The sequence below is a fragment of the Tachysurus vachellii genome, chromosome 14 (assembly GCF_030014155.1).
Source record: "Tachysurus vachellii isolate PV-2020 chromosome 14, HZAU_Pvac_v1, whole genome shotgun sequence".
In the NCBI taxonomy this organism is placed as follows: domain Eukaryota; kingdom Metazoa; phylum Chordata; class Actinopteri; order Siluriformes; family Bagridae; genus Tachysurus; species Tachysurus vachellii.
Window position 1 is genome coordinate 954,740 of NC_083473.1, and position 25,859 is coordinate 980,598.

The window sequence follows — 25,859 nt, forward strand, 5'->3', positions numbered from 1 at the left end:
GCTAAGATCATCAGAGAGAAATTGGACAAGACTTCCTTCTACAAGGAAAAACTTGAAGCTTCCTCACATGACCCTCGGAAATTCCACAACATAATCTCTTCTCTGCTCAACCACTCAGCTCCTCCTCCTTCATCCTACCTGACTGCAGAAGACTTTGCTTCTTTCTACCAGGAGAAGATTGAGGAAATCTGCCGGACCTTCACTTCAGCCCCGACTGCACTTACATCTCAGATTATGGATTCCCCACACCTTCGTTGTCGCATTTCTCAACTGTAGCAGCAGAAGAGATTTTACAACTCATCTAGTCCTAGAATCCTACCACCTGCCCATTGGATCCACTCCCTTCCACTATGCTCCAGACCATCTTGCAAGACCTTCTGCCCTTCATTACCACTATCATCAATAGATCCATAGCCTCTGGTCAGGTACCAGATACTTTCAAGAGAGCAAGAGGTTATTCCCATCCTAAAGAAACCTGCTCTGGATCCATCAGACATCAGTAACTACAGACCGGTATCACTTATCTCGTTTCTTACAAAAATTCTTGAACGCATTGTCTATAATCAACTGTCTGTCTATCTCTCACAGAACAACCTCCAAGATCCCAACAGTCTGGCTTTAAAGCAGCTCATTTAAAGCAGCTCATCCCTTTTGGATGTCTCTGAGAAACTACATGCTGCTAGATCAGCCAAACTGTCATCTTTCCTTATCCTCCTTGACCTTTCAGCAGCGTTTGATACGGTCAAGCACAAGACTCTCTTGTACACCCTCAGGAGTTGGGATTTGCAGATCAGCATGGGAATGGCTTGGGACGCTCATATCAGGTAACATGGAGGGGAGCAACATCTGCTCCACACAGACTCTCCACTGGCGTCCCACAGGGCTCAGTACTTGGTCCTCTTTTTTCTCCCTGTATACTCACTCTCTTGGTGAAGTTATTTCCTCACATGGGTTCTCTTACCACTGCTATGCTGATGATACACAACTTATCTGCTCTTTCCCACCCTCAGATACCACAGCTTCTGATCGGATCTCAGCATGTCTGGCAGAAATATCATCATGGATGACTGCTCATCAGTTAAAGCTCAATCCTAGAAAAACTGAACTGCTGTTCATTCTAGGTGATTCATCCCCAGGTCATGATCTTGTTGTATCCTTGCACAGCGATCTGATCTCCCCTTCAGCCACAGCTCGCAACTTTGGGGTAACCTTGGACAATTAGCTGTCCTTTTCCTCTCATGTTGCCAATGTGACTCGCTCATGTCAGTTTCTTCTCTACAACATTAGAAGGATTCGTCCATTTTTGTCCACACAGGCTGCTCAGGTACTTGTTCAGCCTCTTGTAATTTCAAGACTGGATTACTGCAACACACTGCTGGCAGGTCTACATATGAACGCAATTTGTCCTCTGCAGATGATTTAAAATGCAGCCGCCTGGCTTGTTTTCAACCTGCCAAAATTCTCGCATACCACTCCGCTGCTGCAATCTCTCCACTGGCTGCCGGTAGCTGCACACATCAGATTCAAAACACTGATGCTGGCCTACAAAGCCAAAAATGGGCCAGCTCCCTCTTACCTCAAGGCCCTCATCACTCCTCACACTGCACCCCGCACCCTCCGAACTACCAGCACTGCTCGACTGGTTCCACCATCTCTCAGGGTAAGAGGCAAGTATACTACAAGACTCTTCTCTGTTCTGGCACCAAGTTGGTGGAATGAACTTCCCCTAGAGGTCCGGACAGCTGAGTCACTGGCTATTTTCAAGCGGCTGTTGAAGACCTACTTATTCAGGAAACACTTCAACTAGCACTTCTTTCCTTATCTTTTGCATTTAAAAAAAAAAAAAAAACACCTTTGACACTTTTTCATTGTAATTTTGAACAAAGTTTTAAAATAGTTTTAAACTCATTGTATCTTAAGTATGTAACTTAGTGAGTGTATTCAATGCTAGAGATTTAAGCACTTACGTATGTCGCTCTGGATAAGGGCATCTGACAAATGTTGTAAATGTAAATGTAAATATTTGGTAGTAGCTCAGGTACAAAAGCCTCCAGCAGGGGGCAGAGCTTTTTCTGACAGAGCCCCACAGTTATGGAACAGACTTCATTTACATTTACATTTGTGGTATTTAGCAGACACCCTTTTCCATAGGGACCTACAATTTATTTCAATTCATACAACTGAGCAATTGAGGGTTAAGGGCCTTGCTCAGGGGCCCAGGAGCAGTAGCTTGGTGGACATGGGACATTCCAATTAGTGTTCAGGACTCAGACACAGTCTCAGTATTTAAGTCCAGACTAAAAACACATTGGTTTAATCTAGATTTTTATGAATAGCTTTTCTTAGGTAAAGGAGCATATCCTGATGTTCTGATAAGTGTTATCTACTGCCATGTCCGTCCACTTAGCAAAGTCCACCACAAATCGTACTTCTAGGTTTCTTTCCTTAACACCAAACCTGCCCATCACCTCCTCATCACCTCTGTTCATCACCCTTCCAGTTGAAGTCTGCTCCAGTCACTACTCTCTCCAACTGGAATACTCTCCATCACCTTATCTAACTCACTCCAGAATCTTTCTTCCTCTTCTAACTCACAGCCTACTTGTGGAACATAATGTAGTGGAAATTTTCACTTTAGAGATGTTCATAAAAACCTGTCCTTCTATGCTTCTATACTTCTCATGTCTGGTAGTTATTGTGACTAGAGATTGCAGTTGTTTTCCTAAAACAGCTTCCAGCAGATCGTTCCCGTAGGACCTTGGTAGGTACAGACTAGCTTGGTCAGAAGATGAGCAGGCTTCTAAGCCAATGGTTGATGATGTTTTCCTTTTACATGTCTTCTTTGTTTGAATTCTGTCTATAAAATCCTGATGTTATCTATGACGAGGGCCCTTCCTCTCTCATGTTACATGTGGAGTGTTGGGTCCTGCTGCACAGCTGAACACAATAAATATGTGAAACCTTTTTTACTCTTGCCCGTGCCTACCAGTGTGATATTTTATGTTTTAAATTCTCTCAAACCTCATTTCTTCCACAACAAGCTGGTGTAGTCGGCAGGATTCCACGTTTGAGGATCGGCCATGGGAACTCCTGAGGAGGCGAACTGCAGGCGCCTTGGAGGCTGTTAACTTCACCTCGAACTGCAAAATTGGCCATGAGTGTGAGAGGACTCGGGAGTTCACCGTGAGCTGCCTCAAAGCTGGAATCAAAAGTAATTGGACACGTGGAAGGTGAGAGAATTTATTTATTTTTAATTATAAGGTTGTAAGGGTTTTTTCCAGAGAACCCTAGTTAAATTTATTAGTGTTGAATAGTAAAACTATATTGTTAGATGTCTCTGTGTGAAAAGGGCTGTAAAGACAGGATTTAGACCTGGATCTGTCGACAGGTCAGGGACCTGGATAGGCACCTATTGCATGGCCTAGAAATAAAAAGTAAAGCACAGCACTAATCTGGGATTAGGTGCTAAAGGTGTCTCGCCGCTAAGAGCTGACGAGCTCGGCGTAGACTCTCCGGAGAGCAAAGCAGGCTAGGGGAAAAGAGAAAAGGCCAAAACAAAAAAGATAAAGTACACACACACAGCACAGTGTACAGGCACAGAGACTGTCAACAATAAACTAAGACAGTAAATCTAAGAGCAAGCTCAGTAAGAGTGTCACTGGACCTATTGTGAATTATATGAGAACTGATTATGGTCCTGATTCTGTATCACAACTAATGTGATGAGTGACGGAGTGTGTCTTCCCAGATGGCAGTAGTGTTAGCCTGAAACACTCACTGAAATATTATCTACTCCAAATTGAAAAAGATAAGAAGACTAACAGGGTAAATGTAAAGGACATCTTTTCACATGTGAGGCCAAGAAAGATTTAAGAAAAGCACAATCTACTCCAAAGAGATTATTTACACAATATTTACAGAATACACAGAGTACAATGAGAAGCTCACAGAGTCTCCAGTTTTTTTCAGACAATCCTGACCTGGATGGACCGCCTCCTCAACCACGTCTGGGAGCGGCTGCGTCATGTCAACAGGTGTGCATGGATCCGGAGCCAGCTCATGCGGAACCGAAGAAGAGTCCATTCTCCCCACCGATCGTGGATTGTATACATCAGAGAGGAAAGCAGAAGGAGAATATTGATCTTGAACCAGTTGAAGAAGAGGTTAAAGAGCAACCTCAGAGTGTGATTACAATGCCCATGATGGAAGTAGCGGGGCCGGATGGAGACCCCATGCTACTACACCATCCCTGGGCACTAAAGAGCATTGAGCATGCTCATGAGCACCTCCCTGACCCGAGAGAAGTCGAACTGAACTGAGGAGCCTGAGGACTGAACTGAGGAGCCTGCTGGGAAGAAAACTAACAGCAGATATAACGCGGATTAAGTATGAAAGGCTGGATGAAAATCTGTGCATGAGACACCTAGCCCATGAGAGCGGGAGGAATGCCACGTACTCTAACTTCATAATGGAATTATGTGAAGCGTAAGGCTTTTTTGTGATGCTTTTCCATTGAAGATGGATATGACAAAGATTGCGCTGTGCAAACAGGAGGACAGCGCGAACAGTTGTTCAGTATCTTCATCGCCTCACTGACATACACAACGTGCACAGCGGCCTCATTCCCCCAACTGATATGAGTGAGGGGGCAGTGAGCACACTTGAGAAACAGTTTCATGAATGGACTGATCACAGGAATATGAACAGGAACTTGATCCAAGATGGCGGCGCGGCAGTAGCACGCAGCGGCCTCTCCGGATTCAATACGGTGCTATTTACATTTTCTACGTTTTTATTTACGGTTTTTAGCCCGACCATTGCTTCTACATGGATGCCAGGGACAGCGGTGTTCATGTATACAACCATCAGGACCTAATAAAGTACAGAAATCGTGTAACAACCAACCTGCACAATGATGTACTGTATAGGCTACGTGACCTCGGCTTGCTGCGGAGACCGGGCCTCCAGTCCCCGGTACCGCCTGATACCAGAGACCAGGAGAGGGGACACCGAAAGCGGTGCGCGAGGAAGCGGAAGCACGGTAAGCGGGCAGGTGTCCGTGCTAGGCTAAAAATAAACCCTAGCCGGCCGGCTCTCCCGCCCATTCTACTAGCCAACGTTTGCTCCCTGGACAATAAACTGGACTACATCCGACTCGAATGCTCTACACGTAGAGAGATTAGAAACTGCTGCGTGTTTGTTTTCACGGCGACGTGGCTCAACGACAGAGTTCCGGACGCCACCATTCAACTGGACGGGCTAACTTCATTTAGAGCCAGCAGAAATGCAGCTCTGTGCGGTAAGACTCGAGGTGGTGGTGTGTGTGTTTATATCAACACGGATTGGTGCAAGAACTCTGTGCTTGTTTCTAGTTACTGCTCATCGTCAGTGGAGTTTGTGACTGTTAGATGCAGACCATTTTATTTACCACGGGAATTTACTACTGTTTACATTGTCGGAGTTTACATTCCTCCTAGCGCTAATGCTAAAGAGGCACTAAGTGAGCTTTACGGAGCTATTAGCGACCTACAGAATGTTCACCCCGACGGACTTGTTATCATCGCCGGAGATTTCAACCATGCAAATCTCAAGTCAGTGCTCCCTAAATTCCATCAACATGTGGACTTTGCTACGAGAGGTGAAAACACGCTGGATATTGTTTACACAAACATTCCTGGCACGTACCGTGCGGAGCCCCGCCCCCACCTCGGCTACTCAGACCACATCACTGTTATGCTTATTTCAGCATACAGACCACTCGTCAGACGCTCAAAACCGGTTATGAAGCAGATGAAAACCTGGCCAGCAGGAGCCACCTCTGCTCTTCAGGACTGCTTTGAGTGCACTGACTGGAATATCTTCAGGGAGGCCGCAACCAACGGTGACTCTGTCAACTTGGAGGAGTACGCGTCATCAGTGACCAGTTACATCGGCAAGTGCATTGACGACATGACCATCTCCAAGACCATCACTACATGCTCCAACCAGAAGCCGTGGATGACTGCTAATGTGCGTGCTCTGCTGAGGACTAGAGACCTAGCCTTCAGAACAGGGGACAGGGCGGCCCTAAGAACAGCAAGGGCCAAACTGTCACGAGCCATCAGAGAGGCAAAGCGCGCACACGCCCAGACAATCCACAGCCACTTCCAGGACAGCGGAGACACCCGGCGCATGTGGCAGGGCATACAGGCGATCACAAACTACAAGACAGCTTCACCTGCTTGTGATAGCGACGCCTCCCTCCCAGACGCGTTGAACGAATTCTATGCAGAGTTAAACCACGGAAGGCTGCTGGACCAGACAACATTCCTGGCAGGGTGCTCAGAGAATGTGCAGAACAGCTAGCGGATGTCTTTACGGACATCTTCAACATTTCCTTGAGCAGCGCCGTTGTTCCTACGTGCCTCAAAACTACCACCATCGTTCCTGTCCCAAAGACGTTTACAGTGTCCTGCCTCAATGACTATCGTCCCGTTGCACTCACACCCATAGTTATGAAGTGCTTCGAGAAGCTCCTCATGAGGCACATCAAGACCCAGCTACCACCCTCACTGGACCCCTTACAGTTAGCGTATCGTCCAAACCGCTCCACAGACGATGCCATTGCCACAGCCCTCCACTTAGCCCTCACCCACCTGGACAATAAAGACACTTATGTACGAATGCTGTTCATAGACTTTAGTTCAGCATTCAATACAATCATCCCTCAGCACCTGTTTGGGAAGCTGAGCCTGCTGGGACTAAACACCTCCCTCTGCAACTGGATCCTGGACTTCCTGACTGGGAGACCTCAGTCAGTCCGGATCGGGAACAGCATCTCCAGCACCACCACACTGAACACTGGAGCTCCTCAAGGCTGCGTGCTCAGTCCACTACTGTTCACTCTGCTGACTCACGACTGTGCAGCAATGCACAGATCGAATAATATTATCAAGTTCGCCAATGACACGACCGTGGTGGGTCTCATCAACAAGAACAACGAGTCAGCATACAAGGAGGAGGTGCAACAACTAACTGCCTGGTGTAGAGCCAACAACCTTTCTCTGAATGTCGATACAACTATGATGGTTGTGGACTTCAGGAGAGCACGGAGTGACTACTCTCTGCTGAACATTGACGGATCACCTGTAGAGATCATCAAGAGCACCAAATTTCTTGGTGTTCATCTAGCAGAGAACCTCAAGAGTCAAGTCAAGTCAAGTCAAGAAGCTTTTATTGTCATTTCAACCATATATAGCTGTTGCAGTACATAGTGAAATGAGACAACGTTTCTCCAGGATCAAGGTGCTACATAGAAACAAAGACAGGGCTAAAGACTTGTAAGTAGTCTTAGCCACATGGTCACTCAACACCAGCGCCATCACCAGGAAAGCCCAGCAGCATCTCTACTTCCTACGAAGGCTGAGAAAGGCACATCTCCCTCCCCCCATCCTGACCATGTTCTGCAGAGGGACCATTGAGAGCATCCTGAGCAGCTGCATCACTGTCTGGTTCGGGAACTGCACCATCTCAGATCGCAAGACCCTGCAGCGGATTGTGAGGACAGCGGAGAAGACGATTGGCGAACATAGCATTGGCGTTAGCATTTGTTAGCATTGGCGAACTTGGAGAAGATAAAATCGAAAGTATCAGGAATAAAATAGGTGACGCTCAACACATAAGAGCAACTAGCATCCCGGTCTCACCTAAGGTTCTAAACACACAACTACATTGCTTTACAAGTACAGGTCAGGAAGAGTTAGTTAAACTTATTACTACAGCTAAATCAACAACTTGTTCACTAGACCCCATTCCAACTAAACTACTGAAAGAAGTGTTACATAAAGCCGGTGAGCCTCTTCTTAATATTATTAACTCCTCGTTATCTTTAGGTCACGTCCCTAAATCCTTCAAGTTGGCAGTTATTAGGCCACTCATTAAGAAACCTAATTTAGATCCTAATGGACTTTCAAATTACAGACCGATTTCACACCTTCCGTTTATGTCTAAAATACTAGAAAAGGTTGTGTCTGTTCAACTGAGCTCCTTCTTACAGGAGAACAATATCCTCGAAGAGTTTCAGTCAGGTTTCAGGCCCCATCATAGCACAGAAACTGCACTTGTTAAAGTTACAAACGACTTGTTCTTAGCTTCGGACAAAGACTGTATGTCACTATTAGTTCTACTTGACCTTAGTGCTGCATTCGACACTATAGATCACAACATTCTCCTAGATCGCTTACAAAATTACACAGGTATTCATGGACAGGCTTTAAGTTGGTTTAGATCCTACCTGTCTGATCGATACCATTTTGTAGAATTAAATGGTGAATCCTCCAGCTTATTACCAGTTAATTATGGAGTCCCTCAAGGATCAGTTCTAGGACCTCTGCTTTTCTCGATATACATGCTTCCATTAGGGAACATTATTAGAAGACATGGGATTAGCTTCCATTGCTATGCCGACGACACACAGTTATACATCTCCTCAAAACCAGATGAAATAACTAAATTGTCGAAATTAACTCAATGCCTTAGAGAGATAAAAGACTGGATGAGCTGTAACTTTCTGTTGTTAAACTCTGATAAGACAGAAACACTACTTATAGGCCCAAAAACTAGTACACAGAAACTCTCACAACTTAATTTCCATTTAGAGGGATGTACTGTTACTAGTAGCTCGACAGTGAAAGACCTGGGTGTTATATTAGACAGTAACTTGTCTTTTGAAAATCACGTCGCCCAAACCACAAAAACAGCCTTCTTCCACCTCAGAAATATTGCCAAGCTGAGAAACATCCTGTCTGTATCTGATGCTGAGAAGCTAGTTCACGCTTTCATGACCTCTAGACTGGACTATTGTAATGCATTACTAGGTGGTTGTCCTGCATCTTTAATAAATAGGCTACAGTTAGTCCAAAATGCAGCGGCCAGAGTTCTCACTAGGACAAGAAAGTATGACCATATAACCCCAATTTTATCATCTCTACACTGGCTACCTGTTAAGTTTAGAATTGATTACAAACCGCTGCTACTTACGTACAAGGCTCTTAATGGTTTAGCTCCCATGTATCTAACTAGTCTTCTAACACGTTACAATCCTTCACGCTCTCTGAGATCACAAAACTCAGGACTCCTGGTAGTCCCCAGAATATCTAAGTCTACTAAAGGCGGAAGAGCGTTCTCTTATTTAGCTCCCAAACTTTGGAATAGCCTTCCTGATAGTGTTCGGGGCTCAGACACACTTTCACAGTTTAAATGTAGATTGAAAACTCATCTCTTTAGTCAGGCGTACACATAATACATCCCATAAATATTGTGCACTATCACACTAGACTTGCACATTCTTATGAACAGCAGATATGTTAATCCCTCTGCACTGCTCTTCTCTTCTCTTTTTCTACCCATGCTGAGACACCCATGCTAAGATCGTCTTCCGTGCGTTGAAATTTCTGGACCTCCACTGAGACAAGGCTGACTCTGTGAGAACCCTGAGACATCTACAGATCTACCGGCTCCAGTTGGACTCTGTGATACTTGTATATTTGTAACCACACCATCTAGTGTCACCCATATGAGGATGGGTTCCCCTTGAGTCTGGTTCCTCTCAAGGTTTCTTCCTTTACCAATCTAAGGGAGTTCTTTTTCTAACTTCGCTCGGTGTTTCACTATGGGAATCGCTTTGGGCGTGACCAACTACGGAAGCTCTTATGACACCACGTCTGTCTTTGACAGACAGGTCGACCTGCGACCAGACTCCGCCTTGCCTATATCAGCCAGGTCGACCCCTGTCTTCGTCATTCGCGCTTTCTTCCCGTGGGAGACTGCAGCAAGCTCTCTCAGCGCATCCCGACCTGCTGATCTTGCTTAACTGTTCAATAGACGGACCGTTATTGGACTCCGTCGCCGAACGCGACATCAGTAGAGGGATTGTGGTGAGTGACAACCCTACACTTGGAGTAGCGTCCGCGTCGTGGCGAGCTATTCTTACCTCCTGCTGCGTGTTTAGTTACAGCGGTAGATAGCATCTAATTTGCTTCGGTCTACGCGTCAAGGCGGACCTACCGGAGGTTTAATCCACAGTCTAACAGGCTAACGTGTTGTGACGAGTCTTTAGACTACGCTATGTCGACGGCAATTACCCCCGCCAAAGGGCATGAGTCGAAGACTAAGGAGGCTGTATCCCGCCCTTGTCCATCATCATGTGGAGCTACCATCTCGGGCAGGGACCCTCATCCTATGTGCATAGTGTGTATGGGCCCGAAGCACGCTCAGACGTCGCTAGCGGACCCGCAGACATGCGCTCACTGTGCGTCATTGCCGGTGAAAATCTGGCCTGGCCAGCCGCCAAAGCTGCCGAAGGTGCCGTGAGAGACCTTTACGATGGGAAAAGGCTGCCGCCGACCCACTCGGCAGCGAGACAGCTCTTGCCTGCCGTGCCTGCGTGCATGACGGAGATGTCTCGGTATTGGTCTAGCCCCTTTAAGAGTAAGCTCCCCACCAAGGGACACTCGATGTTGGAGATTCAGGGGATGGAGGAGCTGGGGTTGGCCGGACCCCCAGCGGTGGAGCCTTCGGTGGCGTTCCACCTCCATCCGAATCGGCAATCTGTTTCCTCCTCATCGCAGTTTTCACTGCCAAGTAAGACGGACCGCTTGACCGCCGCGACCTTTCAGAGGATGTACAAATACGCGGGGCAGTCCGTATGTTCGCTGAATGCTGTGACTTTGCTGTCAGCATATCAAGCGGAGATTTTGGAGGAGATGGGGCGCCAGTTGGACTCGGGTGTACCGAACCCGGCGCTCTGGGACGAGATCTGTGTGGTGAACGACCTGATTTTGCGCTCCTCACGCGGCGCGGTTCAGGGCTGTGGCCACGTAATGGGCCTGGCCGTGTCAGGTGAGAGAGCGCTGTGGTTAAACCTGTCAGGCCTGGGCGACGCTCAGAAAGCGGAGGTGATGGATGCCCCTTACGACCTGACTAAGGGCTTATTCGGGCCCGCTCTCGAGAAAATGAGAGAAACCAGCACCCTCAGAAAACAGCAGGATGAGGCTTTTCACCTCTGTTTGCCGCGCAAGCAGGCGGCGCGACCACCCCCTCAGCCGACGCGGCAGGGCTTCGCAGCAGCCGCAGCATCGAGGGGGAGGCCGATGGCCGCGAGAGCTGTGAGACCAGCTCACAGCGGACAGGTCGGTCAGCGACCGCGTCCAGATGGCTCCGGACCTTGGGGTAAGCATTCTTTTGCGGCCGCGGCGGCTAGGAACCGTCCGCCCCACCCCGAGGAACGGAAGAAAAAGCGTGCGACCTGACGCACAGGTTTTCCCCGGTCCTTCTCTCTCCGCCGGCGAAGAGAAGAAGGCGGGAGTTCAGCCCTTCTGTTCTGAGTTTGTTAGGGGCTCATTATGTTCGCTCTCCTCCAGTTCAACGAAGAGAGGGAGGTCAGAGCCATGTGCGGTGTCACCAAGCACTCACACACACAGGGGAATTCATAATAAAGCATGCATTATCGCAGCCAAGCCACGGGCTGAGGGCGATATGCTCCCCGGGTTCGAGACACATGGAAATAAATGTTGCACTATCGCAGCCAGGCAAACAGCCGAGGGCGATATGTCTAAAAAATCCCGAAAAATGCAAAGGCATGGAATGCGCTCCCCCAGTCCCTCCGCTGGGGGCAGTGCTCGCTTCCCCGTCAGCGGGGGCCCGCACGGCGCGTGTGATGACGTCATCACTGCGCGACGATGGCGGGGCGGAAGTGTACGGGGGCCTTCTCTCGACCCGCATAGCCAGCTGGCACGCATGCGTGGCTCATCCGTGGGTTTTAGCAACAGTGTCACGGGGATACAGGCTCCAATTTGCCATGAAACCGCCTCGATTCAACGGGCTGATCATGTCAGTGGCCGAGGGAGAATCGGCTCGTGTGTTGACGGCCGAAATCGAAACCCTCCTGCACAAGCAGGCAATCAGAGTGGTACACGGGGAGGAAAGCTGTCAGGGCTTCTATTCCTGTTATTTCGTAGTTCCAAAGAAAGGCGGTTCAGCCCTCCGTCCCATTTTGGATCTACGTGTATTGAACAAGCACCTCAGAAAGTATTCATTCAAAATGCTGACACACAAGGTGCTGTGTCGATCGATTCGTCCAGGCGATTGGTTTGTTACGATAGATCTGGCGGACGCGTACTTCCACATAGATATTTATCCCTCTCACAGGAAATTCCTCAGGTTTGCATACCGGGGCACAGCATACGAATTTCAAACTATACCGTTCGGGCTATCATTAGCTCCGAGGGTTTTTACCAAGTGTGTGATGGCAGCCCTGTTCCCGTTGAGGGACAAGGGCATAAGGATATTGTCTTACATAGACGATTATCTGATATGCTCGTCGTCAAGGGAGCGAGCCATAAGAGACGCAGAGATTGTCCTGTATCACCTCAGAGACCTGGGTTTCAGGATAAACATGATGAAGAGCCGGCTGGTGCCCTCTCAACATACGGAGTATTTAGGGCTCGGCTTGGACTCCCTTTCGTATCGAGTCACGTTGACGGAAGAGAGAATAGCGTCTTTCACACAATGTCTCGCTCGTTTTCAGAGGGGACGAGTAGTCCCGTACAGGCTGTGCTTGCGAATGCTGGGGCTGATGGCTTCGGTGATCGCGGTAGTGCGTTTGGGGCTACTCAAAATGAGGGATTTTCAGCGCTGGATCGCGCGCTTGCGTCTGTGCTCTCGCCGGCATCTCAGCCGACCGGTGAGAGTCACTCATGCGTGCGTCGAAGCGCTCAGACACTGGAAAGGCCCTGTGACGTTCAGATCGGGGATTCCCTTAGGGGCGGTGTCATCGAGAATAACTTTGACAACGGACGCGTCATTGAAGGGTTGGGGTGCAACCCTAATGGGCAGGACTGTGAACGGCGCGTGGCCACCACAGTTGGTGCACGAACATATAAACTATTTGGAGCTGTTGGCGGTGTGGCTGGCACTGAAACATTTTCTGAGTTTCCTCAGAGGTCGGCATGTTTTAGTGAAAACGGACAACACCACGGTGGTTGCTTACATCAACCGTCAGGGGGGCACACGCTCCCTTCAGTTGCATCGGTTGGCGACGAAGCTGATCGTGTGGTGCGACACACGGCTTCTGTCCCTCCGGGCGACTCACGTTCCGGGGATCTTGAACAGAGGGGCGGATTTACTGTCCAGGGGAAATCCCCTGTACGGAGAGTGGAAACTCCATCCTCAGGTGGTCAGCCAGATATGGCAGAGGTACGGTCAGGCTGCCGTCGATCTCTTCGCCTCGCGAGAAAACGCTCATTGCCCTCTGTATTTCTCCCTGGTGGACGCAAATGCACCGTTGGGTGTGGATGCTTTGGCCCATCGATGGCCGGACGTGCTTCTGTATGCGTTTCCCCCTCTGAGCTTAATCTCCCCCACTTTAGCCAGAGTGAGGGAGCGGTGTCTGTCATTGATTCTGGTAGCCCCGCGCTGGCCATCCCGACATTGGGTGGCGGAGATTGTCCAGCTATTGTCGGGGCAGCCGTGGCCCCTCCCCCCACGGAGGGACCTCCTGTCTCAGGCGGGGGGGGAGATTTACCATCCTCATCCGGACATGTTAGCCCTCTGGGCCTGGCCCGTGAGAGGTGGAATCTGAATGCGGCTGGCTTGCCCTCGTCAGTTATACAGACTATTCAGAGTGCGAGGGCCTCTTCTACCCGCGCTCTTTATAGCAATAAATGGCGTGTTTTTGAGGAATGGTGTGGGCGGAGAGTGATTATCCCTTTTCAGTGCTCTGTTAGGGATATATTATGCTTCCTCCAGGATCTGCTTGATAAAAGGAAGGCTTTCTCCACCATTAAGGTGTACCTGGCGGCTATTTCAGCCTGCCATGTAGGTTTTGGTGACAGGTCGGCAGGCCAGCACCCTTTAATAAGTCGTTTTATGAAGGGGGCGCGCCGCATACGGCCGGTGTCTAGGCAGATGGTTCCTTTATGGGATCTGCCCATCGTCTTAGAAGCCCTGTCCCAACATCCTTTTGAGCCGATAGAGGCGGTGAGTCTTAAGTATCTCTCTCTTAAGACGGCACTGCTCCTGGCTTTGGTGACAGCCAAGCGTGTGAGTGATTTACATGCTTTGTCGGTTAGCCCGTCTTGCTTACAGTTCGCTCCGGGGCTCACTAAAGTTTCTTTCCGTCCTAACCCTGCGTTTGTGCCCAAGGTTTTGGAGTCGACATATAGGTGCCCGTCTACTGAACTGGCGGCTTTTCATCCTCCACCGTTTTCTTCTCCGGAGGAGCGGAAACTCAATGCATTATGCCCGGTGCGGGCTCTTCGGGCGTATGTGGGCAGGACAGCTGGTTTCAGAACTTGTGACCAGCTGTTTGTGTCTTGGGCTACTCCCCACACAGGGAAGCCGTTATCTCGGCAGCGGCTGTCCCACTGGATTGTGGAGGCGATATCTGTGGCGTATGGTTGCAGAGGTCTTCAGCCCCCTGCGGGCTTGAGAGCCCACTCCACTAGGGGTATGGCCACGTCGTGGGCTTTACTCAAGGGAGTTTCCGTTCTGGACATTTGCTCGGCGGCGAGTTGGGCAACGCCGCATACGTTTGTACGATTCTATAGGCTGGACGTTTCGGGACCGTCCTTAGCACACGCGGTGCTGGGGGCCGGTACTGCTGTACCCGTTTGGAAACAGTAATATGGGTGCAATCCGGGAGCTGTCTATATCTCCCATAGTGAAACACCGAGCGAAGTTAGAAAAAGAACGTTGGGTTACTTAACGTAATCCCCGGTTCTTTGATAACAGAGTGAGGTGTTTCACCAGCACTTCCCTCCTTGCACTTGGACGGGAAGAAATCTCGTTAATGACGAAGACAGGGGTCGACCTGGCTGATATAGGCAAGGCGGAGTCTGGTCGCAGGTCGACCTGTCTGTCAAAGACAGACGTGGTGTCATAAGAGCTTCCGTAGTTGGTCACGCCCAAAGCGATTCCCATAGTGAAACACCTCACTCTGTTATCAAAGAACCGGGGATTACGTTAAGTAACCCAACGTTTTTCCTTGCCACTGTTGCCTGAGCCCTCAGACTTGCTCATTGGGGACAAATACACATACACACATACATACATACATACACACTGTGAACTGTATATATCTTGAATTTTTATTATATTAATTCTTTATACTTCTCCTTATGTTTATCTTTTGTTTTATGTTTATGTTCTGTAAAGCTGCTTTGTGACAATGTCCATTGTAAAAAGCGCTATACAAATAAACTTGAATTGAATTGAATTGAATTGAATAGAAGATAATTGGGGTCTCTCTTCCCTCTATCACAGACACTTACACCACACGCTGCATCCGCAAAGCCAACAGCATTGTGGACCTCACACACCCCTCACACACACTCTTCACCCTCCTGCCATCTGCAAAAAGGTACCGAAGCATTCGGGCCCTCACGACCAGACTGTGTAACAGTTTCTTCCCACAAGCCATCAGACTTCTCAATAACTGAACTGTACTGCACTGAGCACAACATACACACATCATCTGTATGGACTGCATAGACCCTCACAAAACACACACACTGACACAACATACTGTTTACATGCTGCTTACAATCCAGCAAACTGTTTACATGCTGTTTTGCACACCTTTTCTGCTGTTTTTGCACAAACTGTCCCAACATTTCAGCCGTTTTTGCACATATTGTACAATATCTCAGCCATTTCGCACATACTATATAATATTTCAGACATTTGCTGTTTTTTTGCACAATTCTATATATCCCAAGGACCTGCTGCTAAGAAACTGTGTTCATTCTAATGTTACTGCACGAAATATTGTTTGAACATTCAGTATTCACATACAGTATTAACACTGGTCGGTCAGCGCTGTTTCTGTTACTGTTTAATATTTATTGTCTTTTGTGTATTGCATTTTTTGTACTTTTTGTATTGTCTTGTAACTTTGTGTCTGCACTGTCTCTTGTCCTGCACTGTCTCTTGTCCTGCACTGTCTTGTCTGTCTTGTTTGTCTTGTCCTGCACTGTTTGCACCAGGTTGCACTTTATGTGGCTAAGACTACTTACATGTCTTTAGCCCTGTCTTTGTTTTATGTAGCACCTTGATCCTGGAGAAACGTTGTCTCATTTCACTATGTACTGCAACAGCTATATATGGTTGAAATGACAATAAAAGCTTCTTGACTTGACTCTTGACTTGAATATCTGACAAGGTGAAAAACCTATGCATCACGTGAGACACTGGAAAGCTGAGCCTCATCATACAACATGCTCTGCATGCGGAAAAGCTGCTCACACAAAGTAAGAAGGAGTAGTAAAAAAAAAGAGAGACGCGTGAACCCACACAGTTCAGCTGACAATGATGCAAGCCGTGGTGAGGTCTCAAACACAAAGAGGAGGAGGCAGAAGAGGAAGAGCGGGAGAGAGTGGATGTTTTATTTGCAGAGGACAAGATCACTGGGCAAGGGAATGCCCTAAGAAACACGACAATGAAAGTGCATGACCATCAACATCTCAGGTCGAGGAGGTCAGTCCTGAAGGGATGGGTGATTCAAAATCTTTGATGCTATGCAATGAGGAAATGCTTCAGCTAACTTCTGACTCTGACTTAAATGCTAATGTTTTGAATGCTATTGATTTTCTTGAAAAGAAATATACTCCACAAGGCATATATGCAAAGTACAATTTAGATGCCTACAAGCACATGCCAGTGCACACATTGAATGTAAAAAGGGAAAAGACATTGTGTTTTTAGTAGATTCTGGTGCAGGAAACTCTGATCAAATTACATGAGTTGAGTAAGATGCCAAAAATGAGTGGTAGATCCCCGAATTCAGTTGGAGCGTCTGGGATTAACGTGAAAGAAAAATTACAGCACCCTTAAGGTGTGTTGGGGATAAACAACAGTCATTCACATTTTCTTTTCTGCTATCTGAATGCTGCCCAATTAATTTGATGGGCAGGGATTTGGTTTGCAAATGGGGAATAAGCCTAATTAGCCTCCAAATGAATTGAAAGTATGTACAAGTCAAACAGGTGAATTTCAAGGTGTTAAGTGGGACCCCAGACCTCTGTTGTATGTGTATGAGTGGGAACTCAGCACCTCTGCTGTGAATTCAGTGAATCAAGGTCTCATAGATAAGGCCCGTGATGTTACTAACCCTACACGCACACAATACATGGACACACATTATCTGCACTGCACAGCTCACACACACATAAGGGAATAGATGCACATTATGAACAAGAAGGTTTGAGAACCACAAACATAGCAGATGTGTTATTGTTGAAGAATATGTATTGGGATAATTACAGATGTTCTGTAGAAGTGAGTCTTTGTAAAATACATGTAAGGCCAGGGAAGACACGTCCATTCACTATGGAAAATTTCTGAGTCTCTAAGATTTAGGAAAGTGGACACTAAAATGTCTGAAAACGTGATTGGAAACCCAGTTCAGATCCCACAGTGTTGTACAGTGAGAAAACTAAAGCCTATTGCATGCCTTTGAATTGGATAGCTTTTGCTGACAGAATAGTTGAGATAATGCCACAGGCAGACACAAATAAATCTGAAAGCAATGTGGCAGTTACCACATATTTCTGTAGATGATCCTCATTAAAACGTAGTTCTTAAGGAACTCTGAGAAAACATGATGTGGGTCTAAATAAGAATTGTGCACCAGTGCAAGTAAACCCCAGATTTGATTACAGGCCTTGTAAATTGCGGTAACCTTAATTTTGGTTTGTGTTATATATTAATGAAAAATCACATTGTGAATCTACAACCATTTATAATGAAGCTTGAAAGTTGCAAATTGCAAAATAGCAGGTGAAATTCCTGCGACAGCTGATATCAGAACAAGGTAAAAGTATAGAAGAAAACAGAGTTGCAGATATACAAAACAATCCAAAGCCTAAAATAAAGAAACAACTAATGTCATTTTAGGCATGCGTTCTTATTGCAGAACCTTTATACATAATTATGCAATCCTCGAGGCTCCCTTGAGTGCAATGGCTCATGGGAAGGGTCTACAGGCCCACAGTGCACTTAGTAGGACATCTGAAAAAGAAAAGGCCTTTGTAAGAGTTGAAACTAGCCTTACAATCCACACCCAGATTAGAAATACCAGGTCCAAACTAAATTATTCATGCAGGTAGTAGATCTATATGTGTGAAAAAAAAGGGGTGTATGACATCAGTATTATGGCAAAATCATGAAGGAAAAATTAAGACCAGTAGACAATTTTTTAACTAAACTGGATCCAGTGGCAGTGGGACTGCCTTAGTATTTAGGGTCTGTAGGAACAGCTAAAAAAGCAATTAATGCTTCAATGCTTCAATGTACATCAATGACATTGTAGAATACAGTGAAATTACCCTATATGTCTACAGCACAATGGCTGAGATTTCACACTATTTTGCTTGAACTGCCAAATGTTAAAGTAAAACACTGTACTAAACTCTGCTACTAAACTAAACTACTAAACGTTGTAATTTAAATTTGCAGGTCTAATTTGCAGGAGACACCATCCAGACCTTGAACTGTTTGTAAATGGATCAGCCTTCAGAAACTAGAAAACAGGCCATAGCTGTTTAAGACATGCAGCAGTCGTAGAATATGTAATAGTGAAAGCTTAATCATTATCAGGAAACCTCTCTGAACATGCAGCAGAGTTAATGTCTCTAACAGAAACATGTAAATTAGCACAAGGCAAAACTGTTTCCATTTATACAGATAACAGATATGATTTGGGCATGTTGTGGAAATCCTTACTTATTAGGTAAATAAATCATGTACAATGGCCTGATTTCTGATCTCATGAATGCAGTTCTATGAACAAAATCCTTTGCTATATGTCAATTTGAAGCACATACAGAGATAACTGACTCCATTTCGCAGGGTAATGCCAAAGCGGATGCAGCAGCAAAAAAAATTCCTCTATGTATAAAGAAACTTTGTGTATTTTGAAAATATGAACTCCCACAGCTGACCTTGAGGATCTTCAGGCATGTTGCACAGCAGAAGAAAATGCAGCAAGGAGAAAAGAAGGATGTGTGGTAAGAAATGGGGTTTGGTACAGCCCCAATGACAAACCATGCTTGCCAAATAAATTGTTTCTTTACTATAATAAGTTAACGCATGAGTAAGACCATGCATCAAAAGGAGGGAGGTACAGCAGTATCTCTAGATATCGGTAAACCAAATATTTTGTGAGTGATGCTGTGTTGTTATGCAACCTTGTCCTCTATTCGTTCACAAATTCATAAGCAGGTGAAGGAAACACTGCCTGAGGTGACTGGGTGGTGGTGAAGGAATTCGAAAGGAAAAGCTGGAGAAGCAGGAAGTGGCTTGGACCATTTCAGGTACTTCTGACCATGCAAACGGCGGTGAACGTTGCAGAGAGAGCGACGTGGATTCACGTTAGCCACTGTAAGCGGTTCCCGAGCCAAAGGAAAAACCATCAATCGACTACTGCTAAGAGGAACGAGAAGGGGCATCAGGGCACACGGTGACGTGCTAGTAACCTCTCCCGTGAGCTCCAACTGACTCTCTACGATGCGTAAAGTGTCTGAGTCAGAAAACAGAAGAAACACCGGTATAGCACCTGCTTGCCAACACTGAGAAGAAGCAGCGTCATCTGAAGGAGTAACATCGACACATGCAAATGTTAACACAAATGTTAATGAAATTAATAAACTAAGTGAAAGAGGTAAATGTGACATTTACGATAGTTGATGACAGCAGAAGACTGTACAGTATTACACCCAGATTCTCATACACACACATATAAGATCTGACTTCTAGAGACGATCAACATAGACAAGTAAAAGCTCCTGTTAAGATGAGGAGCCTTTTTGACTATTACCCTAGAGTCCTAGGGATCATTGGCATCCTTATGATCTGCCTGTTAATAGGGAGGAATGCAGAAAAAACTCAGAGACTCAAAGACGCAGAGACGTGTCTGATGATGACTTTCCTCCGCCAGAACATATACTAAAAGGTAAACTGAGTAAATTCTTTGATTCCTTCTTCCCACAGTATGGGATGACTCGGGTACAGAATCAACTAGAAGTCACACATTATCGGCTTGCCACTTATGTTAACTCCACTAATCGGGCAACCAAAGGGACACAACAAGAACTCAAAATAGAATGGCCTTAGATATTCTATTAGCTAAAGAGGGAGGTGTAAGTGCCATGATAGGAGATCAGTGTTGCACCTTCATTCCCTTGAATGATGATGACCATGGGTCTATCTCTGATGCACTGCATGATATGCACAAAGTGACAAACCAAATAAAACGAGACGGACTTCTCCATTTGACAGTGACTATTTCTCTGAATTTTGCTCAGAAACAGACAAAATGTGAATGCGGACAGTAGAGACTGTGACTTGTAGTGAAGTTACAACAAGATCAATGCTTAATGCTTTGCCTTTAACTGCATATTTTTTATATACGGGTCCTGTCCCCACAAAAACAGCATATTATCCACTGAAGATCATGTATTTTATGAAGCATTCATGAGAACCCTACAGTGGAAATGATATGCTGATGTGAGATTGTACATGATTGAGCTTAGTTTAAGGCTTACATGATTGTACTTTAGCTGATTAATTGATTAACAGTGTATTGAGTAGTTGTTTAACAATACTGGTATCTATCATTTAGAGTTTAGTTTTTGTTACAGATTAATGATTAGTAAACATTTGGTGTATTGTCCCAGGGACAAAAGGGGGGAATTGTAGTGGAAATTTTCACTTTAGAGATGTTCATAAAAACCTGTCCTTCTATGCTTCTATACTTCTCATGGCTGGTAGTTATTGTGACTAGAGATTGCAGTTGTTTTCCTAAAACAGCTTCCAGCAGATCGTTCCCGTAGGACCTTGGTAGGTACAGATTAGCTTGGTCAGAAGATGAGCAGGCTTCTAAGCCAATGGTTGATGATGTTTTCCTTTTACATGTCTTCTTTGTTTGAATTCTGTCTATAAAATCCTGATGTTATCTATGACGAGGGCCCTTCCTCTCTCATGTTACATGTGGAGTGTTGGGTCCTGCTGCACAGCTGAACACAATAAATATGTGAAACCTTTTTTACTCTTGCCCGTGCCTACCAGTGTGATATTTTATGTTTTAAATTCTCTCAAACCTCATTTCTTCCACAACAATAACCACTGACCACATTGATCACACCTTGAATTTCTAACTTCAAACTGATGACCCTGTCTGACGCTCTTTTCATCTATAAAACATTTCTCACACACTCATCCTTCAGGATCACTCCTACCCCATTTCTCTTCATATCCACACCATAATAAACAGTTTGTTTCCCCCTACAATACTACGTACTTTGCTCCCCTTCCACCTGGGCTCCTGCACACACAGTATATCTACCTTCCTTTTCTCCATCATGTAATTCCCTGTAATTGTAGCAATGTTAAGAGACCTTATTCTCAGACCTGTACTAGTTTTTTCAACTACAATATTTACATTTACATTTAAGAGATTTTTTGTCCTGTGGCATTGAGTGGTGCACTGATATTGATTCACAGGAGATCAGACCTCAACATTTACTATTTTAACCATTCATTCATTTTCTACCGCTTATACAAACTTCTCGGATCACGGGGAGCCTGTGCCTATCTCATCGGACATCGAGGCAGGATACACCCTGGACGGAGTGCCAACCCATCGCAGGGCACACACACACACTCTCATTCACTCACACACTACAGACAATTTTTCCAGAGATGCCAATCAACCTACCATGCAAGACTAGATATTAAAAATGCATGTGCACACATTATTTATTTTGGCTGCATCTTGAAGTTTATGGAGGTTTACTCAGGTTTTGTACAACAATGAAAAAGTCCTATAGGTTTGGAGTTTGTATATGATTGTAGTCATCAAGCTCTAGGGTGAAATCAGTAACAAAAAAACATTAAAAAAGCTTTAAAAAGTCTACATTGTTTACGAACTCTGTCTTGTAAATTCTAAAATTCTCCCACCACACAAGATAGTCTGTCATGATCTCAACCCTGACATTGTATTAAATGTTTCAAAGATCTTTTAACAAGAAATGTTAGGTTTTCTGAGACAAAGAGCTGTTTTTATAAATCCTCTCTGTTCTAGATTTAGCAGGATGTGGCTTTCTGTACATACAGAAGCAGTACAGAAACACAGCTCTGAATAATTCCATCCTGTGCTTTGTCATATTGATTTGTACATTTTTCATAACTCAGCATTTCACTTTTACTTTAAGTTATATGTTGAAGGTATTTACATCATTAGAAAGGAATTACAGCACGTTTTATATATACTTATATACACTTATATACACTTATATACACTTATATATAATACTTATATACCCCAGATGCTAATGCCAAGCTTGCTATGAACAAACGTTACACAGCCATTAGCAAACAACAGACTGCTCACCTGTAGGCTGCCTTTGATTTTAATTACATAAACAAGACAGTGGTTGGAGGAACTCTTCTCCAACTCCGACCCTGATGCATGTGGCAGGGCCTACAGGCCATCAGTGACTATAAGCCCAGCAACTTCTCTCATCAACCACATGTCTCATTGCTGAACAAGCTAAATGACTTTTGTGCTCACTTTAACAGTAACAACAGGAAGAAGGCCACTAAAACCAGACCCTCTGAAACCCACCAGCCGCTCACACTCACCTTCTCTGATGTCTATGCTGCACTGGACAAGATCAACTCACACAAGGCTGCCGGACCAGATGGCAGCTTTTTGGACTTTAGCTCAGCATTTGATGTTGTCATCCCTTCCAAGGTAATCACCAAACTTTGGGATCTAGGTATCAACACCTTCCTCTGTCACTGGATTGTGGACTTTCTGACCAACAGACTCCAGCATGTCACGTCAGGCCACATCTGCTCAGATGACCACATCCGCTGCATGGATCTCCTGTACCATCAACAGCTCCAGCCTGGTCAAGAAAACTCACCAGTGCTTGTTCTCTTTGAGGACACTGAAGAAACATCACCTGTCTTCAGCCATCCTGGTGAACATTTATCTCTGTGCTAGTGAGAGCATCATGACCAGCTGTGTCACAGTCTGGTATGGGAACTGCACAGCCCCAGACCACAAAGTACAGGTGGTGAAAACTGCCCAACACATCAGTGGACTTTACTTCCAGCCATTAATGTCTAAAGGAAAACACTGTAGAAAAGCTCACATATTTCTGCAGCAGAAATGACTTCATTATTTATTACCAATGGAAAAATTGAGGCAGAAATTTTAGATTACTAATTTAGAATCAAAACAATTTGATAGATAATGCTGTAGATAACAATATGAATATAATAATTTTACTGTTTGTAAAACACACTCTTCCATCCAGTTTGATGTTTAGTCACGGGAAAAATGACTTCTGTAAACTACTTCTATAGTAATTTTAAAAGAATATCAGTAAAGATATTAACATTAAGAATTTATGGGAAAAAAATTAAAAACATAAGAATGTATTCTCATTATATTGTTTTGACAAAAGAAAACTATCTCAGAAGTCTACTATAATAGAAAAAAATATTTTTTAGAGATTAAATGTATATATGTGTAGCTAAAACAAGCAATTGTTGAGGGATAAGCTCAGGTTAAGGTTCCTGTGTTGTAGAGAATAGATTGGATTTAATACAATTTTACATTCACAGACTTTATTAATGTGCTTTAATAGTCATCAGTATTTGAAAGGAGGTTTGTTTTTATTTCTGTTTCCTCCTTCTAGCCTTTTGTTGATAAGTAATCATGTGATCTTCAACATCAAACCACATCCTGACCTCAGTGACTGAATGTACCTGTTACACTGAGTGAGCAATAACTACAGAGCAGTAGAGAAGGAAACACACACACACACACACACACACACACACACACACAGAGACACAAACACACACACACACACACACACACACACACACAGAGACACAAACACACACACACACACACATACAGAGACATAAACACACACACGCACGCATGCACACACACACACACACACACACATACAGAGACACAAACACACAAACATATACAGAGACAAACACACACATACAGAGACATAAACACACGCACGCACGCATGCACACACACACGCACACACACACAGACACACACACACACAGAGGCAGACTGAGAGGACAGACAGTATACTCAAAAAGTATGTTGAGCAGAAAAGCAAGCATCTCAAAATGTACAAAACATTCAACCCTTGAGCTGGATGGGCTACAGCAGAAGACCACACTGGGTTCTTTTTTACTTGAGCCTGTGTCCATTATAGCCTCAGGTTCTTGTTCTTGGTGGAACCTGATGTGGTCTTCTGCTACTGTAGCTCATCAATCATTTTGAGATGCTTTTCTGCTCTGCACAGTTGTAAAGACCAGTCTGATTATTCTCATCTGATCTCATCAAGGTGTTTCAGTCTGCAGATCCTCCACTTACAGGACATCAGTGTCAAAATCAAATGATTGTTTTCAAAAGGTTCATGTTTTTTACACATTCTGATGGCTGAACATTTCCCAACACTGCTAGTCTGTATCTGCATGAGGGAAAGCCTTGTACTGCTGTGACATACATAACACTACATCAGAACTATGTTAACCATAAGAACTATGTGTGTGTGTGTGTGTGTGTGTGTTGTGTGTGTGTTTAGATATGTATGCATTTGTTTTACATTTACTATGATACCTGCTGTATACATTCCTGTTTAAAACTAAACTAATTCTCATGGGACAACTAAGGTCTCATGGGAAGGGTCTGATAGATACAGTGTTGAAGAGAAACTATAGTCACAATAACTACCAGCCGTGGGAATATCAGAAGCATAGAAGGACAGATTCGTGTGAACATCTCTAAAGTGAAAATGTCCACTACAATTCCCCCCTTTTGTCCCTGGGACAATACAAAAAAAAACTTTTACTAATCATTAATCTGTAACAAAATCTCTAATGATACTCTAAACTCTAAATGATAGATACCAGTTAATCGACTACTTAATCTACAACATTGCTAATTAATTAATCAGCTAGAAAATAATCACGTAAGTCTTAAGCTAAGCTCAATCATGTACAATCTCACATCAGCGTATCATTTCCACTGTAGGGTTCTCATGAATGCTTCATAAAATACATGATCTTTAGTGGATAATATGCTGTTTTTGTGGGGACAGGACCCGTATATAAAAAATATGCAGTTAAAGGCAAAGCATTAAGCATTAATCTTCTTGTAACTTCACTACAAGTCAAAGTCTCTACTGTCCGCATTCACATTTGTCTGTCTCTGAATCAGTCTGGGCAAATTCAGTGAATTAGTCATCGCTGAACGGAGAAATCCATTCAGGGTCATCGTCAATATCGTCCAGTTTCATAAGCTGTTCGGTCGTTAGATTGGACATTATGATGTAATGAACGAATTTGTATATGCAAGGGCCAAACAAACATAATAAGATTAATACCACAATCACTGGGAATATCATTGATAGATAGGGAGTCCACTGTCCAAACAGTGTATACCAAAGTCCCCAACTATTATCTCCGTGTTCATCTCGTTTCATTTGGTTTGCTACTTTGTGCATATCATGCAGTGCATCTGAGATAGACCCATGGTCATCATCATTGGAGGGAATGAAGGTGCAACACTGATCTCCAATCAGGGCACTTACACCTCCCTCTTTAGCTAATAGAATATCTAAGGCCATTCTATTTTGTGTAGCAGTCAATCTAAGGGCTGCGAGTTCCTGTTTAATACTGTACCTTCGGTTGCCCGATTAGTGGAGTTAATATAAGTGGCAAGCCGATAATGTGTGACTTCTAGTTGATTCCATACCTGAGTCATCCCATACTGT

General features: G+C 44.9%; 2 protein-coding genes across 2 annotated transcripts in view; both read left to right on the top strand.

The window, feature by feature from the left end:
• LOC132857248 (uncharacterized) overlaps window positions 1-25,859 on the top strand; it is a 246,149-nt gene that overhangs the window by 187,472 nt on the left and 32,818 nt on the right. The gene's annotated exons all lie outside the window — the stretch shown is intronic.
• LOC132857315 (uncharacterized) lies at window positions 11,309-13,618 on the top strand. The gene has a single exon (XM_060887287.1). The coding sequence runs from the start codon at window positions 11,537-11,539 to the stop codon at window positions 13,616-13,618; it is 2,082 nt and encodes a 693-aa protein (XP_060743270.1). The 5' UTR covers window positions 11,309-11,536.

Bases quoted from the DNA above. Each gene is read 5' to 3' on its own strand.
- LOC132857315 (XM_060887287.1), top strand. From the start codon at position 11,537: ATGGAAATAAATGTTGCACTATCGCAGCCAGGCAAACAGCCGAGGGCG.